Genomic DNA, 20,832 nt, shown 5'->3' with positions numbered 1-20,832 from the left:
AATTGCTGTGGAATGTACAGTGGTCGTAAGAGTAGCTGTATTAACCAATCAGTTGAAATCCCCAGGGAATCAGTCAATGCCGGGTGGATGGGGCTATTAACCAATCAGTGCAGGGTGGATGGGGCTATTAACCAATCAGTGCCAGGTGGATGGGGCTATTAACCAATCAGTGCCGGGTGGATGAGGCTATTAACCAATCAGTGCCGGGTGGATGAGGCTATTAATCAATCAGTGCCGGGTGGATGAGGCTATTAACCAATCAGTGCCGGGTGGATGGGGCTATTAACCAATCAGTGCCGGGTGGATGAGGCTATTAACCAATCAGTGCCGGGTGGATGAGGCTATGAATCAGTCAATGCTGGGTGGATGGGGCTATTAACCAATCAGTGCCGGGTGGATGGGGCTATTAACCAATCAGTGCCGGGTGGATGGGGCTATTAACCAATCAGTGCCGGGTGGATGAGGCTATGAATCAGTCAATGCTGGGTGGATGGGGCTATTAACCAATCAGTGCCGGGTGGATGAGGCTATGAATCAGTCAATGCTGGGTGGATGGGGCTATTAACCAATCAGTGCCGGGTGGATGGGGCTATTAACCAATCAGTGCCGGGTGGATGAGGCTATGAATCAGTCAATGCTGGGTGGATGGGGCTATTAACCAATCAGTGCCGGGTGGATGAGGCTATGAATCAGTCAATGCTGGGTGGATGGGGCTATTAACCAATCAGTGCCGGGTGGATGGGGCTATTAATCAATCAGTGCCGGGTGGATGAGGCTATGAATCAGTCAATGCTGGGTGGATGGGGCTATTAACCAATCAGTGCCGGGTGGATGGGGCTATTAATCAATCAGTGCCGGGTGGATGAGGCTATTAACCAATCAGTGCCGGGTGGATGAGGCTATGAATCAGTCAATGCTGGGTGGATGGGGCTATTAACCAATCAGTGCCGGGTGGATGGGGCTATTAACCAATCAGTGCCGGGTGGATGGGGCTATGAATCAGTCAATGCTGGGTGGATGGGGCTATTAACCAATCAGTGCCGGGTGGATGGGGCTATTAATCAATCAGTGCCGGGTGGATGAGGCTATTAACCAATCAGTGCCGGGTGGATGGGGCTATGAATTAGTCAATGCCGGGTGGATGAGGCTATTAACCAATCAGTGCAGGGTGGATGGGGCTATTAACCAATCAGTGCCGGGTGGATGAGGCTATTACTCAATCAGTGCCGGGTGGATGAGGCTATTAACCAATCAGTGCCGGGTGGATGAGGCTATTAACCAATCAGTGCCGGGTGGATGAGGCTATTAACCAATCAGTGCCGGGTGGATGAGGCTATGAATCAGTCAATGCTGGGTGGATGGGGCTATTAACCAATCAGTGCCGGGTGGATGGGGCTATTAACCAATCAGTGCCGGGTGGATGGGGCTATTAACCAATCAGTGCCTGGTGGATGAGGCTATGAATCAGTCAATGCCGGGTGGATGAGGCTATGAATCAGTCAATGCTGGGTGGATGGGGCTATTAACCAATCAGTGCCGGGTGGATGAGGCTATTAATCAATCAATGCCGGGTGGATGGGGCTATTAATCAATCAATGCCGGGTGGATGGGGCTATTAACCAATCAGTGCCGGGTGGATGGGGCTATTAACCAATCAGTGCCGGGTGGATGGGGCTATGAATTAGTCAATGCTGGGTGGATGGGGCTATTAACCAATCAATGTCGGGTGGATGGAGTATACTGTGTTTCACAGTGTGTCGGTATGACGGAGTATACTGTGTTTCACAGTGTGTCGGTATGACGGAGTATACTGTGTTTCACAGTGTGTCGGTATGACGGAGTATACTGTGTTTCACAGTGTCGGTATGATGGAGTATACTGTGTTTCACAGTGTCGGTATGATGGAGTATACTGTGTTTCACAGTGTGTCGGTATGACGGAGTATACTGTGTTTCACAGTGTCGGTATGACGGAGTATACTGTGTTTCACAGTGTCGGTATGATGGAGTATACTGTGTTTCACGATTTTGTAGTAATGTGATGTAAGTCCAGTGTGTTAGCTTCTGCCTCTAAGAATATTCATTTCTTTCACGTGTGAATGAGTAGTTCTAGTTTATATCTACAATATAGCTGTGATACGTGTCATCCCATTTGTCGATGGTGCTGTCGCGTTCTGGGAGCCAGTCAGCTGGTTGAGACAGGTCTTGTAAAGGGGGAATGTTGTGTGGAGTGTGCCCCTAATTATGGCAGAATTTCTTTCTGTATGACATTTGCGTCTTTCTGTTACATTCCCCGCCTCCCCTCCTCTGGAAACATGGTCAAATTTAGTTCTGTGTTCTTGGGCCGTTCTCATGTTTTGGGAGACTGTTCTCTTCGGTTGCTTCGCAGAGTCATTCTGTTACTATCGCTTTTGTTTTGTCAGGAATAAAGTCTGGCATTGACCACACTTGGTGTAATTAGCAAGCCTTGTTCCTTGAAACTGCCATGTTCAATGTGAACATGTCGTCTTCTCCTGCCTCTGCTGAACAGTTTAATGGGGGTTTTATTGTATTTTAAATCGATGGTGTGCCACAGAGTTGGGTGAATTTGCTGCAGGTTTCTCTTTCATTTGCTACTGTTCCCCATCCAGATCGTTAATCATTCTGCTTCCGTTCCGCTTGTTTTGCAGTATTGAAATCCATTCTTTGCACTTTGTTGCACACATCGCTCTCCAGGCTGTGACGATGGCAGAACTTGGAACAGATTTTATAGAGTCGTAGGCACTACAGCACAGAAACAGGCCCTTCAGCCCATCTAGCTAGGTTATTCCATTAATCTGTACTGTCCCATCAACTTGCCTAATTACCTCTCCCATCCATGCCTTTATCCAAACTTCTCTTGTATTTTGATGTCAAACCACTTTGAGTGACAGCTCGTTCCACGCTCTCATCACCCTCTGAGTGAAGTTCTTCTTCATATTCCCCTGAGGCATTTCACCTTTCACACTTAACCCTTGACCTTTCACTCTTGTGTCACCCAACCTCAGTGGCAAAAGCCTGCTTGCATTTACTCTATCTATACCTTCAGAGGTTTGTATACCTACAAATGACTCGAGCGTAGTGTAATGCTGTTCCAGCTCTGGGCATCGGAGCTCGGAGATCAATTCCTGATTTATCTGGAAGGAGTCTGTAAGTCCTGCTCAAGGAGTGTGTGGGTTTTGTCCGGGTCTTCTGGTTTCCTCCCACAGTCCAGAGACATGCTGGTTAGATAATTGGTCATTGTAAATTGTCCAGTGATTAGGTGAGGGTTAAATCGGTGTTGTCGGAGGTTGCTGGGCGACATGGCTCGGAGGGCCAGAAGGGCCTGTTCCTTGCCATGTGTGTAAATAAAATAATAAACTGAAAAAATAAAAATTTAAAAATGATTTGATGAAACTAGGAGTGGCTGTTAGGGGAGGAGATAGATTCAGAAGAATTGGCAGGAAGCAAAAGCTTTATAGATTCAATATCTGATGTATTTGTCAAGCAAAAATATGCTCAAGTATTATGTTTTTATTCTCAGGACTACATCAACACACATCCAGAGACCATAATTCTGGACCCCCTCCCTGCAATCAGAACCCTTCTGGATAGATGCAGATCCTACGAACTGATTCGCGGGCTTGAAAGATGCATGGAAGGTAAATGGTGAAAATGTTATTGCTGCTACTTAGAACAGAGGTTGGATTTACGATTATTTTTTCAAGCCATTCTGGAAACCTGAATTGTAAGAACACTTTTGAGAAAGCATGTTTTCTCAAGGTACAAGTGTTTGAAGAAGTCTTTGGCATGAAATGTTAATTCTGTTTCTCTCTCCGACTATTTCAGCTTGTCTTTAGGTATTCTCTGTAAGGCATTGCTAAAAAGGCAGAGGCAGTTTAATCCTGTTTAATGCAGTGTAATTTATCTTGGGATGTCTAATAAGGGCATACTGTAAGACCCAAGAGTGGCATTAGGCCATTCAGCCCATTGAGTCTGCCCCGCCATTCCATCGTGACTGATCCCGGATCCCATGCAACCCCATACACGTGCCCTCTCACCATATCCTTTGGTGCCCTGACTGACCAGGGAATGATCAACTTCTGCTTTAAATATACTCACAGACTTGGCTTCCACAGCTGTCTGTGGCAGAGCATTCAACAGATTTACTACTCTCTGGCTTCAAAAAATCCTCCTTACCTCGTTCTAAAAGGTTGTCCCTCAGTTTTGATGCTGTGCCCTCTAGTTCTGGACACCCCACAATAGGAAACATTCTCTCCACATCCACCTTATCTAGTCTTTTCAACATTCAGTAGATTTCAATGAGATCCCCCCTCGCGTTCTCCTAAATCCCAGTGGACGCAGGCCCAAAGCTGCAAGAAGCTGCTCAAATGGTCATTCCTGGAATCGTCCTCGTGAACCTCCTCTGGACTCTCTCCAATGACAACACATCCTTTCTGAGATCTGAGATCCATGTGCAGTCTGACTAGTGTCTTATAAAGGCTCAGCATGATCTCCTTGCCTTTATATTCTATTCCCCTTGAAATAACTGCCAACATTGCATTTGCCTTCTTTACCACAGACTCACCCTGTAAGTTAACCTTCTGGGAGTATTGCATGAAGACTCCCCATTTAGATAATAATCTGCACCATTATTCCTTTTACCAAAATGCATCATGATACATTTCCCAACACTGTATTCCATCTGCCACTTTTTTGCCCATTCTTCCAATTTGTCTAAGTTCTGCTGCAATTGCATTGCTTCCTCAGCACCACTTATCCCTCTACCTATCTTTGTATCATTCACAAACTTTGCCACAAAGCCCTCAATTCCATTATCTAAATCACTGACGAAAAATGTGAAAAGTAGCAGTCCCAATACTGACCGCTGAGGAACACCACTAGTCACTGGTAGCCAATCAGAAAAGGCTCCTTTTTTTCTCATTTGCGGCCTCCTGCCTGTCAGCCATTCCTCTATCCATGCCAGTATCTTTCCTGTAACACCACAGGACTTTATCTTGTTAAACAGCCTCATGCATGGCACCTTATCAAATGCCTTCTGAAAATCCAAGAAAATGACATCCACTGCCTCTCCTTTGTCCACCCTGCTTGTTACTTCCTCAAGGAACTCTAGCAGGTTTGTCAGGCAAGATTTCATTTTACAGAAACCATGCTGACTTATTTTATCATTAGTTTCCAAAAACCTCAAAGCCTCATCCTTATTAATGGATTCCACCACTTTCCCAACCACTGAGGTGTGGCTAACTGGCCTATAGTTTTCTTCCTCCCTTCTTAAAGAGTGGAGTGACTTTTACAATTTCCCAATCCTCCGGGACATTCCAGAATCAAGTGATTCTTGAAAGATCATAACCAATGCATCTGTTGTCTTTTCAGTAGCTTCTTTCAGAACTCCGGGATGTAGTCCATCTGGCCCCGGTGACATTTGAGTTTGCTTCGCACTCACTCCTCTCCCTGACACTCACGGACCTCTGGCACACTGCTAGTGTCTTGCCCAGTGAAGACTGATGCAAAGTACCCACTAAGTTCATCTGCCATTTATTTGTCCCCCATTACTACCTCACCAGCATTATTTCCCAGTGGTCCAATATCAACTCTCACCTCTCTTTTATTCTTTATATCATTGCCCTCATATTTCATTTTTTCCCTTCTTGTAGCTTTGTAGTTGCCTTTTGTTCGATTTTAAGAACTTCCTCATCATCCAACTTCCACTCATGTTTTCTACCTTATTTGCCCTTTCCTTGGTTTTTATGCAGTCCTTAGCTTCCCTTATCAGCCATGCTTGCATACACCTGCCATTTGAGAACTACTTCTTCTTTAGGATATATCTATCCTGCGCCATGTAAACTATTCCAGAAACTTCAGCCAACCCTGCTCTGCTGTCATCCCGAGAGTATCCCCCTCCGATCCACCTGGGCAAGGTCCTCTCTTGTGCCTCTGTAAATCCCTTTATTCCATTGCTATACTGAACCACTCCAAACAGCTCTGGTAAACGTGCCCACAAGAATATCAGTCCCCCTCGGATTCAAGTGCATCCCATCCTTTTTGTACTGGTCCCAGTCATCCAGAAATCTGAATCCCTGCCCTGTGCACCAATTCCTCAGCTAACATCTATCTGCCACCTCATTCTCTCCCTATCCTCCCTGTGACGTGGCACAGGCAGCAGTCCCGAGATTACTACCCTTGAGGTCCTGCTTCTCAGCTTCCTTCCTACTCCCTGTAGTCTGTTTTCAGGATCTGCTCCCTTTTTCTACCCATGTCGTTGGTACCCATATGTACCACAACTTCTGGCTGTTCACCCTCCCTTTTCCGGATATTGTTAACGTGTTCAGAAACAGTGTGGAGCCTGGATCCTGGGAGGCAAACTAATAAAACTACTAAACCATGAATGGTCCTGGCGAATACTGAGGAATGGGGGGGGGTTTGATGTGAAAGTCTGAGGTTCTTTCAAAATGCCAGTACAGGTAGAAAAGGTGATGAAGATCTGTGACTTCATCAGTCAGAGCACAGAATATAGGTCAGCGAAGTTATGGTACTACAGTTTTGGTCAAATATTGGTTAGACAGCAGGAGTAGTACTGAGTATGTGTCGCGACATCATTCCAAAGCAAGGATATAATTGCACTGGAAATGGAGAAGAGGAGATTTAAAAGCATATCATGAGGAGAAACTGGATTGCAGGGCTTGTTTCCCTTGGAGTGGAGGGCAGCGAGGAAGGGAGTGAATCAGGTATTATCCCTTTCAACCCTATTCTTCAGTCTTCCCCCCCGTAACCTTTGACGACCTGAATAATCAAATTCCTATCAAACTCTACTTTAAATGTATCCAATGACTTGGCCTCCGCAGCCATCTGTGGCAATGAATTCCACAGATTCCCCACCATCTGGCGAAAGAGATTCCTCCTCCTCTTTGGAAGTAGGTACAGAGGAGATGTCAGGGGTAAGTTTTTTATGCAGGAGGTGGTGAGTGTGTGGAATGGGCTGCCGGCTACAGTACTGGAGGCAGATACGATAGGGTCTTTAAGAGACTCCTTGATGGGTACATGGAGCTTAGAAAGACAGAGGGCTATGGGTAACCCTAGGTAATTTCTAATGTTAGTACATGTTCGGCACAGCATTGTGGGCCAAAGGGCCTGTATTGTGCTGTAGGTTTTCTATGTTTCTATCTCTGTTCTAAATGAACGTCCCCTATTCTGAAGCTGTGTCCTTTGGTCCTAGACTCCCTCACTACAGGAAACGTCTTCTCCATACTCTTGATGATTAGCAGAGTTTGCACGAGGAGTTGGATGACCCACTCCACTCTGTTCTGATTGCTGATGTGGTTATTTTCTGATGCTGGTTGAAGTGTGTGACCATGGTGGCAAAGGTCTTATTCGGGCCTGAGCCATTTGAAGAGCAGTCTCACCTTGCACATGATGTTTAGGGTTTGTGCTACAATAAATTTTAGAGCAGAACAATGGTGAAGTGGATAACAGCTCAGTGTAGGGGAGTTCTGAGCTGGACTGAGTTACTGCTGTAATGTGCTTTGCCACTTGCTGATGACAGATCCCTGGCGTTGCTTAGTAACCATCACAAAGCGCTGGAGGAACTCAGCAGCTCAGGCCGCATGTATGGATGCGCTAACCCTAACCCTAATGCGAATAAACACTCGACATTTCAGCCTGAGACCCTTCATGAAACTTTGCTTCATTCCTAACGGCATAGAAGTTCCTGGAAAAGAACAAAGCCTTTCAGAATGTCTGTGGAGGCTCTGGTTCCTTGATGTAACGTTCGTTGCTCTGGATTTGAAGCCCAACTCTCCGGTTCTGTATTTTGTCAGGCACTTGGACGACCTGCCACTTAGTTGATGTTACAGCACTATCAAGCAGCAGCTTATCTGGCCATGTTTAAACATCAGTAGAAAACGTAATAAATCTCAGGAGCAGGGCACGCCAAACTAAAGTGAAGAGAAAATTGATGGCTTCTGACTGGCTTAGCCTGATGTTGCTGTTCTTGGAAACTATTGGTGCATTCTTTTAATTGGTTTGCACACTACTGAAAATTAGTCTCCTAAATAAAATGTAACACACGCAAGATGCTGAAGGAATTCAACAGGTCAGGCAGCATCTAAGAAAATGAATAAACAGCTGACATTTCCGGCTGGGCCCCTTCTTCAGGACTAATCGTGAATGAAGTGAAGAGGATCAGTTAAGCCAACAGCTGCCTAAAGTATTGGTTAAAAGTAAAGCCAGCAATTTGTGGCAGAGTCAGCAAAGCTGAGATGTCTACTGTAAAGTTCATTGCCAAGGGGCGGAAAGGTTTACTGACACCCTAACTGCTATAAACACCTGGTTCTATATGTTTATCCTGTGGGTGACATGAAGCGAACTGAGCCAACAGGGAATCCACAGAACGGTGAGCAGAAGTTTTGAGGTTATACAGAACACCACAAGTTGACTTCAGGCTTACTGCTAATGTTTGAGGGTGTGCAGCTGAAGGAGTAATCATCAGTGTCATTTTTGGCACCACCAACCAATGAGTCTCCACATTCCCACTATCTCCCCCCAGATTCCAACACTCACCAACCCACAAGTTTCTGGAATGTGGGAGTCTACAGGAGCAACCGGGGAAACCCACACAGTCACAGGGAGAGTGTGCAGGCCGGCTCCGGTAGGCAGCACCTGAGGTCAGGCATGAGCACAGAGCTTGGTGTCGAGCTGTGAGACAACAAGCTGTACCAGCTGCTCCACTTTGCTGTCCTGTTAATGCTTTAGTTTGAAGATCTTCCATTCTGCTTTTCTTATCCAGGGAAGCTGACAGCATGGGTATCTCCTGCAGTTTCTGCTTGAAATTAATTAGCAACAACAAGCTGCATTTGTGCAGCACCTTTGGGACGATGAGTTGTCCCGATGAACTACTCACGACTATTACATGGAGCTTGGAAAAATTCCCGGCTCAGGGTAACCCGAGGTAATTTCTGAAGCAAGTTCAGCACAGCATTGTGGGCTGAAGGACCTGTATTGTGCTGTAGGTTTTCTATGTTTCTAAGTTGCACTCTAACGGACAAAGTTTGGCCTGTTTGATTGCAGCTTATCGGGGCATCGTGGTAATGAGGGGGTTAGTGTGATGCTATTACAGCTTGGGGGCATCAGAGTTCAGTGTGTGACTCCAACACTGTTTGTATGTTCTCTCCGAGCCTTGTGGGTTTTCTCCAGGTGCTCCAGTATCCTCCCACAGTCCAAAGATGTACAGTTAGGTTGAATGGTCATTGTCAATTGCCCTGTGATTAGGCTCCGATGGATTACTGCATGGTGCAGTCTGTTGAGCCGGAAGGGCCTGTTCTGTGCTGGTTCTCTAAGTAAAATAAAATCAAGTTGTGACATAGTGAGGCCAGGTTGTTAACTGGTTGCTTGTCTGGGAGAGCCTTCCGTACCTGTTATGAGCTGGAAGGAAGCCAATCACTCTATGGGTCCATTTCAGCGTAACAACCCCATCAGTCTATTTCCCTCCCTTTCTATCCCATCAATCCATCCCTCTGTGCAATCTCCCCTCTCTTACAGACCAGCCAATTTCCAGTTGATGCATTTGCTTTTTACCTACATGATGGGGTACTTTCCAGTATCCCATGAACTTACTTGTCGAGATATGGGGAGAAAGCAGAGCAGCCAAAGGAAAGAGGCATGGTCACAGGGAGAAGATGTGTGAACTCCACACAGACAGCGTCTGAGGCAGAGCCCTTCCTGGCATTGAGAGCCCAGCACCATTACCCTTACCACTGAGAACCTGGCACTGTTAACCCCTTCCTTGCTGGGAGTGCCAAGCACTGACAATTATTGCATTTTCACTAACATTACACAAATCTGTTTGTATTAGGCAGTTGTATTCTCCAGGAGAACCTGCTCATCATGCAGTTCTGGTTGACTCTTTTTGTGCAATGTTCAATGAACAACACAGCACTAGTGAACTGAGCCGAGGCTGAACTCTCCTGAACTGCTTTGCTGACTTGTGGTTGGATGTTTTCTATTCTGTGTTTTTTCTGCAGTTGTGTGATTTTTTTTGTGCATGTGGGATTTGATGTTTACCTTTGGATGGGTTTCATGGTTTCTTTGTTTCATGGCTGTCTGTGGGAAGATGAATCTCAGGGTTGTACTTTGTACTTTGAATGAGGTTTAAGGCTCGCCCAGGTGCTCCTAAAGTAGGTGCTTTGCGGAGGAGGTTTGCTGTGGTCTGACTCTCGTAAATGAATATGTTATCACCAAAGTTGACAGTAACGACTAGGGCAGTATTGATTAAAATAAAATGTGACAAGAAAGAGCATGAAAGACTGTACAACAGATAGACGACAAAATGTTTTTGTCACATCTTTCAAAGAAAATCCTTTATCTTTGTGCTATTAAGCAAGTGGCATCAGTTTGAGTGATTTCTCATAAAATACACATCAAAGAATATCTGGAATTTGCTTCTGGGTTGAGCTCATGCCCTTGGATACAACAACAGTTTGACTGTGTTTGCCAGTAGCTTGATTTCTTTTTTGCTATGAATGCCTGCAAGAAAATGAATCTCAGGATAGCGTATGGTGACATATTTGTACTTTGATAATAAATTTACTTTGATCTATAGTCCCATGTGTCTCCAAGTTTAAATTTCCACACTCATGGGACCTGTATGATTTGAGAATTAACTGGATGCTTTTGAAAAATAAACCTGTGTTTAAACATGTGAAAAGATGAATTATGTAACCTGTTAAACTGTCCTAGACTAAATACAGATAATGTAATCCTGTGTGAATGTTAAACAAGATATAGTTAGAACAATTCCTTGTAGTTATCTTGTACTGGAGAAGCCATAAATAATTGCATCAAGGGCAAAGGCAATCTATAAACAATCTTGTGTAGTGACACATTTGTAGAGTTTCAGAACACTACAGCACCAATACAAGCTCTTCAACTCCTCTAGTCTGTGCTAAACCGTTATTCTACCGAGTCCTTTCCACCCACACCTCCTTGTTCCTCACTTCCATTATTAAACCTGCGGAGAGCCTCTCTGTCGATTCGATTAGGCTGCCGGGAAAAGCTGAAATCCCGCAAATGCTGCTTTTTAAATCACTCACCCGCTGTCTGAGTGGAGCTTCCTCTGTCGATTTGATTCGGCTCCCAGAAAAATCCCGCAAATGCTGCTTTTTAAATCACTCACCCGCTGTCTGAGTGGAGCTTCCTCTGTCGATTTGATTCGGCTCCCAGAAAAAGCCTGTGAGCGCTGCTGTTTAACTCACTCGCCCCTGCCTGGAATCTCATCAGGAAGGAGGGTGGTGAAGGAGTGAATGGGTTGAGTGAGTGGGTGAAGGTGACAGGCAGATGGAATAAGATACAGGACCAGGATTTGTTTGCTCTGCAGGAATTGGGTGAAGGAGGATTGGGCTTATGGGGTCTCTACAGATGTATCACATCTGATTATTGTAAACTGTCTTTGTTGGGTAGCAGTGAATGTGACAGCTATGAAAAGCAGGAATTGGACACCATCGACTAGGCTCAGGTCAGGAGTGTAATGGAATATTTGCCACTCGCCAGGATGAGTGCAGCTCCATCAACACTCAGGAAGCTCGACACCATCCAGTACAAGGCAGCCCACTTGATTGGTACCCCTTCCACAAGCATCCAATCCCCCCACCACTGATGAACAGCTGCAGCAGTGTGTACTATCTACAAGATGCACTGCAACAACACACCAAGTTCCTAAGGCAGCACCTTCCGGATCCCCGACCACGACCATCCGGAAGGACGGGAACAGCAGATACCTGGGAACATCACCCACTTGGAAATACCCCTCCAAGTCACTCACCATCCTGACTTGGAAACGTTTCACCGTCTTTCCTTGTCACTGGGTCAAAATCATGGAATTCCCTCCCCAACAGCACTGGGGGTATACCCACACCTCAGGGAATGCAGCGGTTCAAGAAGGCAGCTCATCACCACCTTCTCAAGGGCAACTAGGGATGGGCAATAAATGCTGGCTGAGCTGGCGACGCCCACATCCCGTAAATGAATAAATAATTTTTAAAACATCTGTACCACCCTTCAATAGGATCAGGATGTATGTAATTGTTGATCACAACTCTATTGTCCAGCCTGGTGCCCTTAATTTCAACTCCCTCAAAGTTCAACAATTGATCAGTCTTTACCTTGAATATTCCAAGATGGTGCTTGCGATATACTGTGCCATTCAGCAGATATTTCACAAAACTACTTGACAATCTATTATTTTTACTTCTCATGAACTGCAATTGCCTGTAGTTTCCTTCTAAAACAATTTAAACCGTTTAAACAGTAGTGATTTTCTGATATCCTGAAAGACTTGGCAAGCTTGACTCTCGAGAATGAAGCAGACGAAGTTGGTGATTGCTGGAAGAGCCAGTCAGGGTAGACGTGAAGCCACGTTAAACCATCAAGGCCCTAGAGTGGGAAACAAACTAGTGTTCAGCCCCACTACTCTGTGCCAGTCAACTTCCTCCACCTGAGCCAATCCCACCCGTCTCTCTTTATACTACTGACATCGGGCAGGAGTCTTGGGTGCCACTCCACCCTGCAGCCATCGGGCTGCTGGACCAGTGCGGATAGCTTCACTTGCCTCAGCGCTGATCTGACTCCACAGCCTGTGGACTCACTTCGAGGGTCTCTGTGACTCATGTTCTCAGTGGTTACTGTTTTTCTTATTTTTGCACAATTTGTCCTCTTTTGCACATTGGATGTTTGTTGGTCTTTGGTTTTTCGTGGTTTCTGCTTTGTTTTGTGTGCCTGCAAGAAGATGAATATCAAGCTTTTCTGTGGCACACGTACTTTGATTCAAAATGTACTTTGGGCTTAGAATATTCATAATGATTTTACGTTCACACTGTCTCTGGGGAATTCAGGTCAGTGTACATCTGTAGAGCTAGTCAATAATTTTGGGTCAAAACTCTGCCTCAGGATTCAGGGCGTAAAGGGGACAGAGGAAAGGATGAGGCAAGAGCTAGCAAGAAATGAGGATCCAGCAGAGGAGCTGCATCCTTTTGAGCTGGTTTCTTAGGTCAGTCTTGAATAGGTACTGTTTTGTCCCCTTGCAGGAAACCTTGTTATGCTTACCATACCAAATCACCCAAATAACCTTTACAAACAAGAAAATCTGCAGATGCTGGAAATCCGAGCAACACACACAAAATGCTGAAGGAACTCGGCAGGACAGGCAGCTTCTGTGAAAAAGAGTACAGACGATGTTCCCTTCAGCAGGATCCTTTGATAATACATTTATTGTATACTGCATACAATTTTGAGATTTGTCATCTTGCAGGCAGGCATAAAACAAAGAAACATAATGGAGCCCATTTTAAAAAACCTACACAACAAAGACCATCAAACACCCAATATATGGGGGGGGGGGGTAACAAATCATGAGAACAATGACCAAATAAACAAATAACACACAGAACATGAACCCACCCCAACCCCTCTCAATCTTCCTATTGAACTTACTGAAATAATTAGCAGTTGGCACAGTCACGTTCGCTTTACTATGCTAGCAAATGGAAGTTTGGCGTTGGACTCCATGTAGACTTCCTGATGAAGGGTCTCGGCCTTTTCTCACGGATGCTGCCTGACCTGCTGAGTTCTTCCAGCGTTGTGTACGTATTCTTTCATCCACAGCATCTGCACTTGTATTTTTGCGTATAGACTTCCTCACTTTTTATTTTCTTCTTCTGCTCTCTTTTTGCACTGCTTACTTAATTTAATTATGTGTTTGTGTGTATATAATACGTGTGTTTATATGTATCTATGTATGTATATATGTGTGTGTATACAGAAAAAGACTTGTGTAAAAGTGAAAACAGATCTGTGCAAAGTGATCTAATTACAAATATAAAACACAAAATAATTGATTGCGTAAGTATTCACCCCTTTAATACGACACACCAAATCATCACTGATCTAGCCAACTGGTTTTAAAGTTGCATAATTAGTGAAATGGAGACCTGTTTTGGAGACCTGTGTGCAGTCAAGGTGTTTCAATTGATTGTAATAAAAATACACCTGTATCTGGAAGGTCCAACTGCTGGTGAGTCAGTATCCTGGCAAAAACTACACCAGGAAGCTAAAACTAACTTGCAAAAAGGTTATTGAAAAGCACAAGTCAGGAGATGGATGCAAGAAAATTTCCATTACTGAATTTCCTTTGGAGTACAGTTATGTCAATCATCAAGAAATGGAAAGAATTTGGCACAGCTGTAAATCTGCCTAGAGCAGGCCGTCCTCAAAAACTGAGTGACCGTGCAAGAAGGGGACTAATGAGGGAGGCCACCAAGAGACCTATGACAACTCTGGAGGAGCTACAAGCTTCAGTGACTGAGACGGGAGAGACTGTGCATACAACAACTGTTGCCCAGGTGCTTCACCGGTCACAGTTTTATGGGAGGGTAGCAAAGAGAAAGCCACCATTAAAAAAAAAACTCACATGAAATCTCAGCGAGAGTTTACCAGAAGGCATGTGGGAGACCGTGAAGTCAGCTGGAAGAAGGTTCTATAGTGTGATGAAACCAAAATTGAGCTTTTTGGCCATCAGACTAAATGCTGTGTTTGGCGTAAACCTAACACCACACATCATCAAAAACACCATCCCTACCGTGAAACATGGTGGTGTCTGTATCATGCTGTGGGGATGCTTCACTGCAGCAGGATCTGCAAGGCTTGTGAAAGTAGAAGATAAAATGAATGCAGCAAAGTACAGGGAAATCCAGGAGGAAAACCTGATGCAGTCTGCAAGAGAACTGTGACTTGGGAGAAGATTTGTTTTCCAGCAAGACAGTGACCACAAGTATAAAACCAAAGCTACACAGGAATGACTTAAAAACAACAAAGTTAATGACCTGGAGTGTCAAATGGAGTGTCCAGACTGCAATCCAATTGAGGGTTTGTGGTTGGACTTGAAAATAGCTGTTCACTCACAATCCCCATGCAATCTGACAGAGCTTGGGCAGTTTTGTAAAGAATGGGGAAAAATTGCAATGTCCAGACGTACAAAGTTGATAGAGACCTATCCACACAGACTTGAGGTCAAAGGTGCATCTACTAAACACTGACTTGAAGGGGCTGAATACTTAGCCAATCAATTGTTTTGTGTTTTATATTTGTAATTAATTTGGTTCACTTTGTAGAGATCTGTTTCACTTTGACACGAAAGAATCTTTTTCAGTGTTAAAGAAGCCAAATTAAATCTACTATGATTCAATCTTGTAAAACAATTAGACTTGAAAACTTGGGTGAAGTGTGTGTGTGTGTGTGTGTGTGTGTGTGTGTGTGTGTGTGTGTGTGTGTGTGTGTGTGTGTGTGTGTGTGTGTGTGTGTGTGTGTGTGTGTGTGTGTGTGTGTGTGTGTGTGTGTTCCGTTCTCAGATCAAGGTGCACAACACCAGACACATACACATACTAACACACACAACCATAAAGTAATATCACTACAATTAAATTAACCATTAATAAAAAATATTCCTGAAGATTGACATTCAGCATAAGGTCCATTTACAATACATGTTAAAGCGGTACTGGTGCTTCATGTGTGATGAGGCCTGGGTGTGTGGCAGGGAGTTCAGCCTAGGGGAAGAGGTTGTTTCCTTCCTGACAGTCCTTACCCTAATGCAACACCACCTCCTGCCTGATGGTCGGGGTTCTAAGAGACGGCTGGGATCCTGTGACCGTTCTCCCAGTGACTGCATGGCTTTCCTCCCGCATTCCAAATACGTATAGTTGTGGTTGGTGAGCTGTGGGCATGCTTGGTTGGCACTGGAAGTGTGGTGACACTTGCAAGCTGCATTGATACAAATGACGCATTTGGCTGCACATTTTGATGTAACATGTGACAACTAAAGCTAATCTTTAATCTGTATATCTGTCTAAATGTTGATATTGTACTTGCCTCAACCACTTCCTCTGGCTGCACATTCCATATCTGCTCCATCCTGTCTCTGAAGATGTTGGCTCTTGGGTCTCCTTCAAATCTTTCACCTCTCACTTCAAACTTTGCCCTCTATTTTTTGATTTTCTTTCCATGATAAAAAGACTGAATGTATTCACCCTAATTTTGGAACTCTTGATTTATACACCTCTATAAAGTCACCCCTGTGTCTCCTACTCCTCAAGGAATGAAGTCGGAGCCTGCCTAGGCTGTCCCTATAACAGACTGTGTGGTACCATTCTTGATGGTCTCAGCCTGAGCACACACCCCTCAGCATCAGCGGCTCCACAGTGGAGAGAGTGGGAAACATCAAGTTCCTTGGGGTGCAGATCTCGGACAATCTCACCTGGTCCAGGAACACCACTGGGCTTGTGAAACGGGCCCAGCAGAGATTGCACTTTATGAGGAAGCTTAAACAGGCATCACTCCCCACAAACATCTTAACTACATTCTACAGAGGCGTGGTTGAGAGTGTGCTGACCTTTTGCATCACAACCTGGTACTCCAGCTGCAGTGCTGCCGACAAAAAAGCCTTGCAGAGGGGGGTTAGGGGAGCAGAGAAGGTTATTGGGGTCTCCCTACCTTCTGTCCAAGACCTCTTTCAGAGTCGATGCCTCCAGAAGACATGGTACATCATTAAAGACCCCTCACACCCTCTCCATGAACTGTTTGTTCTTCTGTCATCAGGTAAACATTACAGGAGCATCAAAACTAAAACCACAAGGCTACTAAACAGCTTCCTCCCACAGGCAGTCAGACTGCTAAATAGCTGCTCTACCTGACTCTGCTTTGGACACTTTTAACTTGCACTGGACACTTATAACTTGATTTTAACTGACATGTGGCTGTTGTGTTTTACTATTTATTGTTATGTTTATTATTTATTGTTGCGTTTGTTATGTTATGATTGCACTGCTCCTGGGAAACACTGTCTCATTCTGCCCTGCAGAGCTGATGTATGGTTAGAATGACAAAGTTTTTGAATCTGAAAATCAGGATTGCATTCTTTTTAGCTTAAGGACATCTTTCCTATAATGATAGTGAAAACTGTACAGGGTAATCTGGGTGCACCTGACCAATTTCTTCTATAACCAACTTATTTTTCTTTCTTGATTTTAAAGCTCTCAATTGTCTGGGACCAGAGTACATCACAAAATCGTTATTGTTTTGCAATCCTGCTTGAGCTCTCGGGTCTCTTAAATTTAATCAATCTCCCCCAAAAGATAATTAGCAGGTCATCTTTTCTGAACTACACTCCTAAACTGTGGAGCTTAATACCTAAGACTGTAAAGGACGCAGACTTAGCTGACACCTTTGATGACTAGCTCAAAACCTATTTGTCTTTTATTTTCATGTTTGTGCTTTATCCCATTGTGAAGCACTTTGAGCTACATTGTATAGAAAGAGCTCTGTAACTCAGCTATTGTTATTAACAGAGTGACTGGTCACTCAGTGTTTGAAACTGGAGGATGTGACATCTCGGAGTCAGAATCAGGCTTAATATCACCGGCATATGTCATGGAGTTTGTTATCGTTACGGCAGCCGTACACTGAGATACATGAGAAATAGAGAGATATATAAGTACATTATGTCTATTAAATAGTTAAGTTAAAATAAGTAGTACAAAATAACAGAAATAAAAGAAGTATTGAGGTTGTGTTCGGGGGTTCAGTGTCCATTTAGAAATCAGATAGCAGAAGGGAAGAAGCTGTTCCCGAATCGCTGAGTGTGAGCCTGTACCTCCTTACCGATGGTAGCAGTAAGAAGAGGGCAATTCCCGTGTGATGGGGGATCCACGCTTTCCTTAGGTACTGCTCCGTGAAAATGTCTTGGATATTACGGAAGCTGATACCGATGATGGAGCTGACTAATTTCACAAGTTTCTGCAACTTACTTTGATCTTATACCATAGCCTCCCCCTACCAGACAGCGATGCAACCTATCAGAATGCCCTCCGTGGTACATTTGTAGAAGTTTTCCAGTGTTTTAGGTGACAAAGCAAATCTCCTCGAACTCCTAATGCCACTGTCTTGCCTTCTTTGTAGCTGCATCGATATGTTGCGTCCAGGTTAAGTCCTCTGAGATAATGACACCCAGGAACTTGAAACTGCTCACTCTCTCCACTTCTGATCTCTCTGTGAGGATTGCTATGTGTTCCTTCATCTTACCCTTCCTGAAGTCCACAATCAGCTCTTTGGTCTTACTGACATTGAGTGCCAGGTTGTTGCTAGGGCACCACTCAACTAGCTGGTATATCTCGCTCCTGTATGCCCTTTTGTCACCATCTGAAATCTGCCAACAATGGTTGTATCATCAGCACATTCATAGTTGCTGTTTGAGCTATGCCTAGCCGCACAGTTACGTTTGTAGAGAGAGTAGAGCAGTGGGCTAAGCACACACCCTCCAGTGTTAATTGTCGGCAAGGTGGAGATGTTATTTGCAACCCATGTGAATTGTGGTCTTCCTGTTAGGAAGTTGAGGATAGAGTTGCAGAGGGAGGTGCTGGTTCTAAGGGCCTTTGAACTAATGGTGTTAAATGCTGAGCTATAGTCAACAAACAGCATCCTGACATTGGTATTTGCATAGGTATTCATGTCTGCTGGAGACCTATTATGTCAGTAGACAAATTGCAATGGGTCCAGGTCCTTGCTGAGGCAGGAGTTCAGTCTGGTCATGACCAACCTCTCAAAGCATTTCATCACCGTAGATGTGAGTCTTTGAGGCAGTTTGCGCTCCTCTTCTTGGGCACTGGTATAATTGTGGCCCTTTTGAAGTAGGTGGGACTGTAACAGTGAGAGACTGGCACAGTATTTCAGAGCATCACCTTCTTGAAAAACAGCCTAACGTCAGCCTCAGAGACAGAGATCACAAAGTCACCGGATGTTGCAGGGATCCTCATAGCTGTAGTTTTATTCTCCCTTTCAAAGCCAGCATAAAAGACATTGAGCTCGTCTGGTAGTGAAGCATCGCTGCCATTCATGATGTTGAGTTTTACTTTGTAGGAAGTAATGGCCTGCAAACCCAGCCAGAGTTGATGTGCATCCGGTGTTGCCTCCAGCCTTTCCTGGAATTGTTTCATGGCTCTTGAAATACCCGTCAGCAAATCATACCTGATTTTCTTATGTAAACCTGGATCGCTAGACTTAAGTGCCAGAGATCTAGCCCTCAGCAGACTACGAACCTCCTGGTTCATCCACGGCTTTTGGTTTGGGAATGTACAGCAGGTTTCCGTAGGCACCCACTCATCCACACAGGTGTTAATGAAGTCAGTAACAACTGTGGCGTAGTCATCCAGATTCAAAGATGAATCCCTGAATACAGTCCAGTCCACTGATTCAAAGCAGTCCTGTAAACACTCCTGTACTTCCCTTGTCCAAACCTTCTTGGCCCTCACTACTGGTGCCGTAGTCTTTAGACTCTGCCTATACTCAGGTGATCAGACTTTCCAAAGTGTGGGCGTGGGATAGCATGGTAGGCACTCTTGAACTTAGTGTAACAGTGGTCCAGTGTGTTATTTCCTCTGGTACTGCAGGTGATTTGTTGGCAATAATTATTTAGTGACTTTATCAAGCCGGCCTAGTTAAACTCCCCAAAGCTATGGAAAAGCCATCAGAATGATAGATAGATAGATAGATAGATACTTTATTCATCCCCATGGGGAAATTCAACTTTTTTCCAATGTCCCATACACTTGTTGTAGCAAAACTAATTACATACAATACTTAACTCAGTAAAAAAAAATATGATATGCATCTAAATCACTATCTCAAAAAGCATTAATAATAGCTTTTAAAAAGTTCTTAAGTCCTGGCGGTAGAATTGTAAAGCCTAATGGCATTGGGGAGTATTGACCTCTTCATCCTGTCTGAGGAGCATTGCATCGATAGTAACCTGTCGCTGAAACTGCTTCTCTGTCTCTGGATGGTGCTATGTAGAGGATGTTCAGAGTTTTCCATAATTGACCGTAGCCTACTCAGCGCCCTTCGCTCAGCTACCGATGTTAAACTCTCCAGTACTTTGCCCACAACAGAGCCCGCCTTCCTTACCAGCTTATTAAGACGTGAGGCGTCCCTCTTCTTAATGCTTCCTCCCCAACACGCCACCACAAAGAAGAGGGCGCTCTCCACAACTGACCTATAGAACATCTTCAGCATCTCACTACAGACATTGAATGACGCCAACCTTCTAAGGAAGTACAGTCGACTCTGTGCCTTCCTGCACAAGGCATCTGTGTTGGCAGTCCAGTCTAGCTTTTTGTCTAACTGTACTCCCAGATGTGTTGTCTCACACCTGTTGATTACATTGGTCAGTTTGACATCAGCCTGAGGTGGAACATACACCGCTTCCAAAAAGATTGCTGAAATCTCCCGTGGCTGGTAAAATGGCCGGCACTTAATTCTGAAGTATTCCAGGTCTGGTAAGCAATATTGGAACATCACCAGCACATCAGTGCACTGCAAGGAGTTGATCATGAGGCATACACCTCCACCTCTGCTTTTGAGGGACCTGACTGACCTATCTTGATGACGAATTGTGAACCCATTATTCAAATTGCTGTGCCTGGCATGGAAAGAGTTAACCAAGATTCTGTAAAACAAAGGACGTACACGTACCTAACGTCCTTCTGATACAGGGCTCCTGCTCTGAGATTGCGAATGTTATTTACCAGAGCCAGCAAGTTGGTATTGGAAGTAAACACCTTTTTTTTTAAAATGCACCATCAGGCCAGCACTTCAAGCCCTTTCTCGCCAGCAGCTTCTTAAAGGGGCAGTGTGCCGGCTGCAGTCCAGTCTATTTCCATCAGTTTTGTGCAGATTGTTCCATTCATCACTGACTGTAAACATCGTAGCCACAGTTATGGTT

General features: G+C 44.6%; 1 protein-coding gene across 3 annotated transcripts in view; it reads left to right on the top strand.

The window, feature by feature from the left end:
• Window positions 1–20,832, top strand: part of itpk1a (inositol-tetrakisphosphate 1-kinase a) — a 288,870-nt gene that overhangs the window by 188,882 nt on the left and 79,156 nt on the right. For all 3 annotated transcript variants that reach the window (XM_073039147.1, XM_073039146.1, XM_073039145.1), the window contains exon 5: window positions 3,541–3,658. In XM_073039147.1, the coding sequence (XP_072895248.1) occupies window positions 3,541–3,658 (118 nt within the window). The remainder of the gene's footprint in view (window positions 1–3,540; window positions 3,659–20,832) is intronic.

This window comes from Hemitrygon akajei, chromosome 3, assembly GCF_048418815.1.
Source record: "Hemitrygon akajei chromosome 3, sHemAka1.3, whole genome shotgun sequence".
NCBI classification, from domain to species: domain Eukaryota; kingdom Metazoa; phylum Chordata; class Chondrichthyes; order Myliobatiformes; family Dasyatidae; genus Hemitrygon; species Hemitrygon akajei.
Note: the sequence above shows the minus strand (reverse complement) of the source record. Positions and strands in the feature narration are given on the sequence as shown.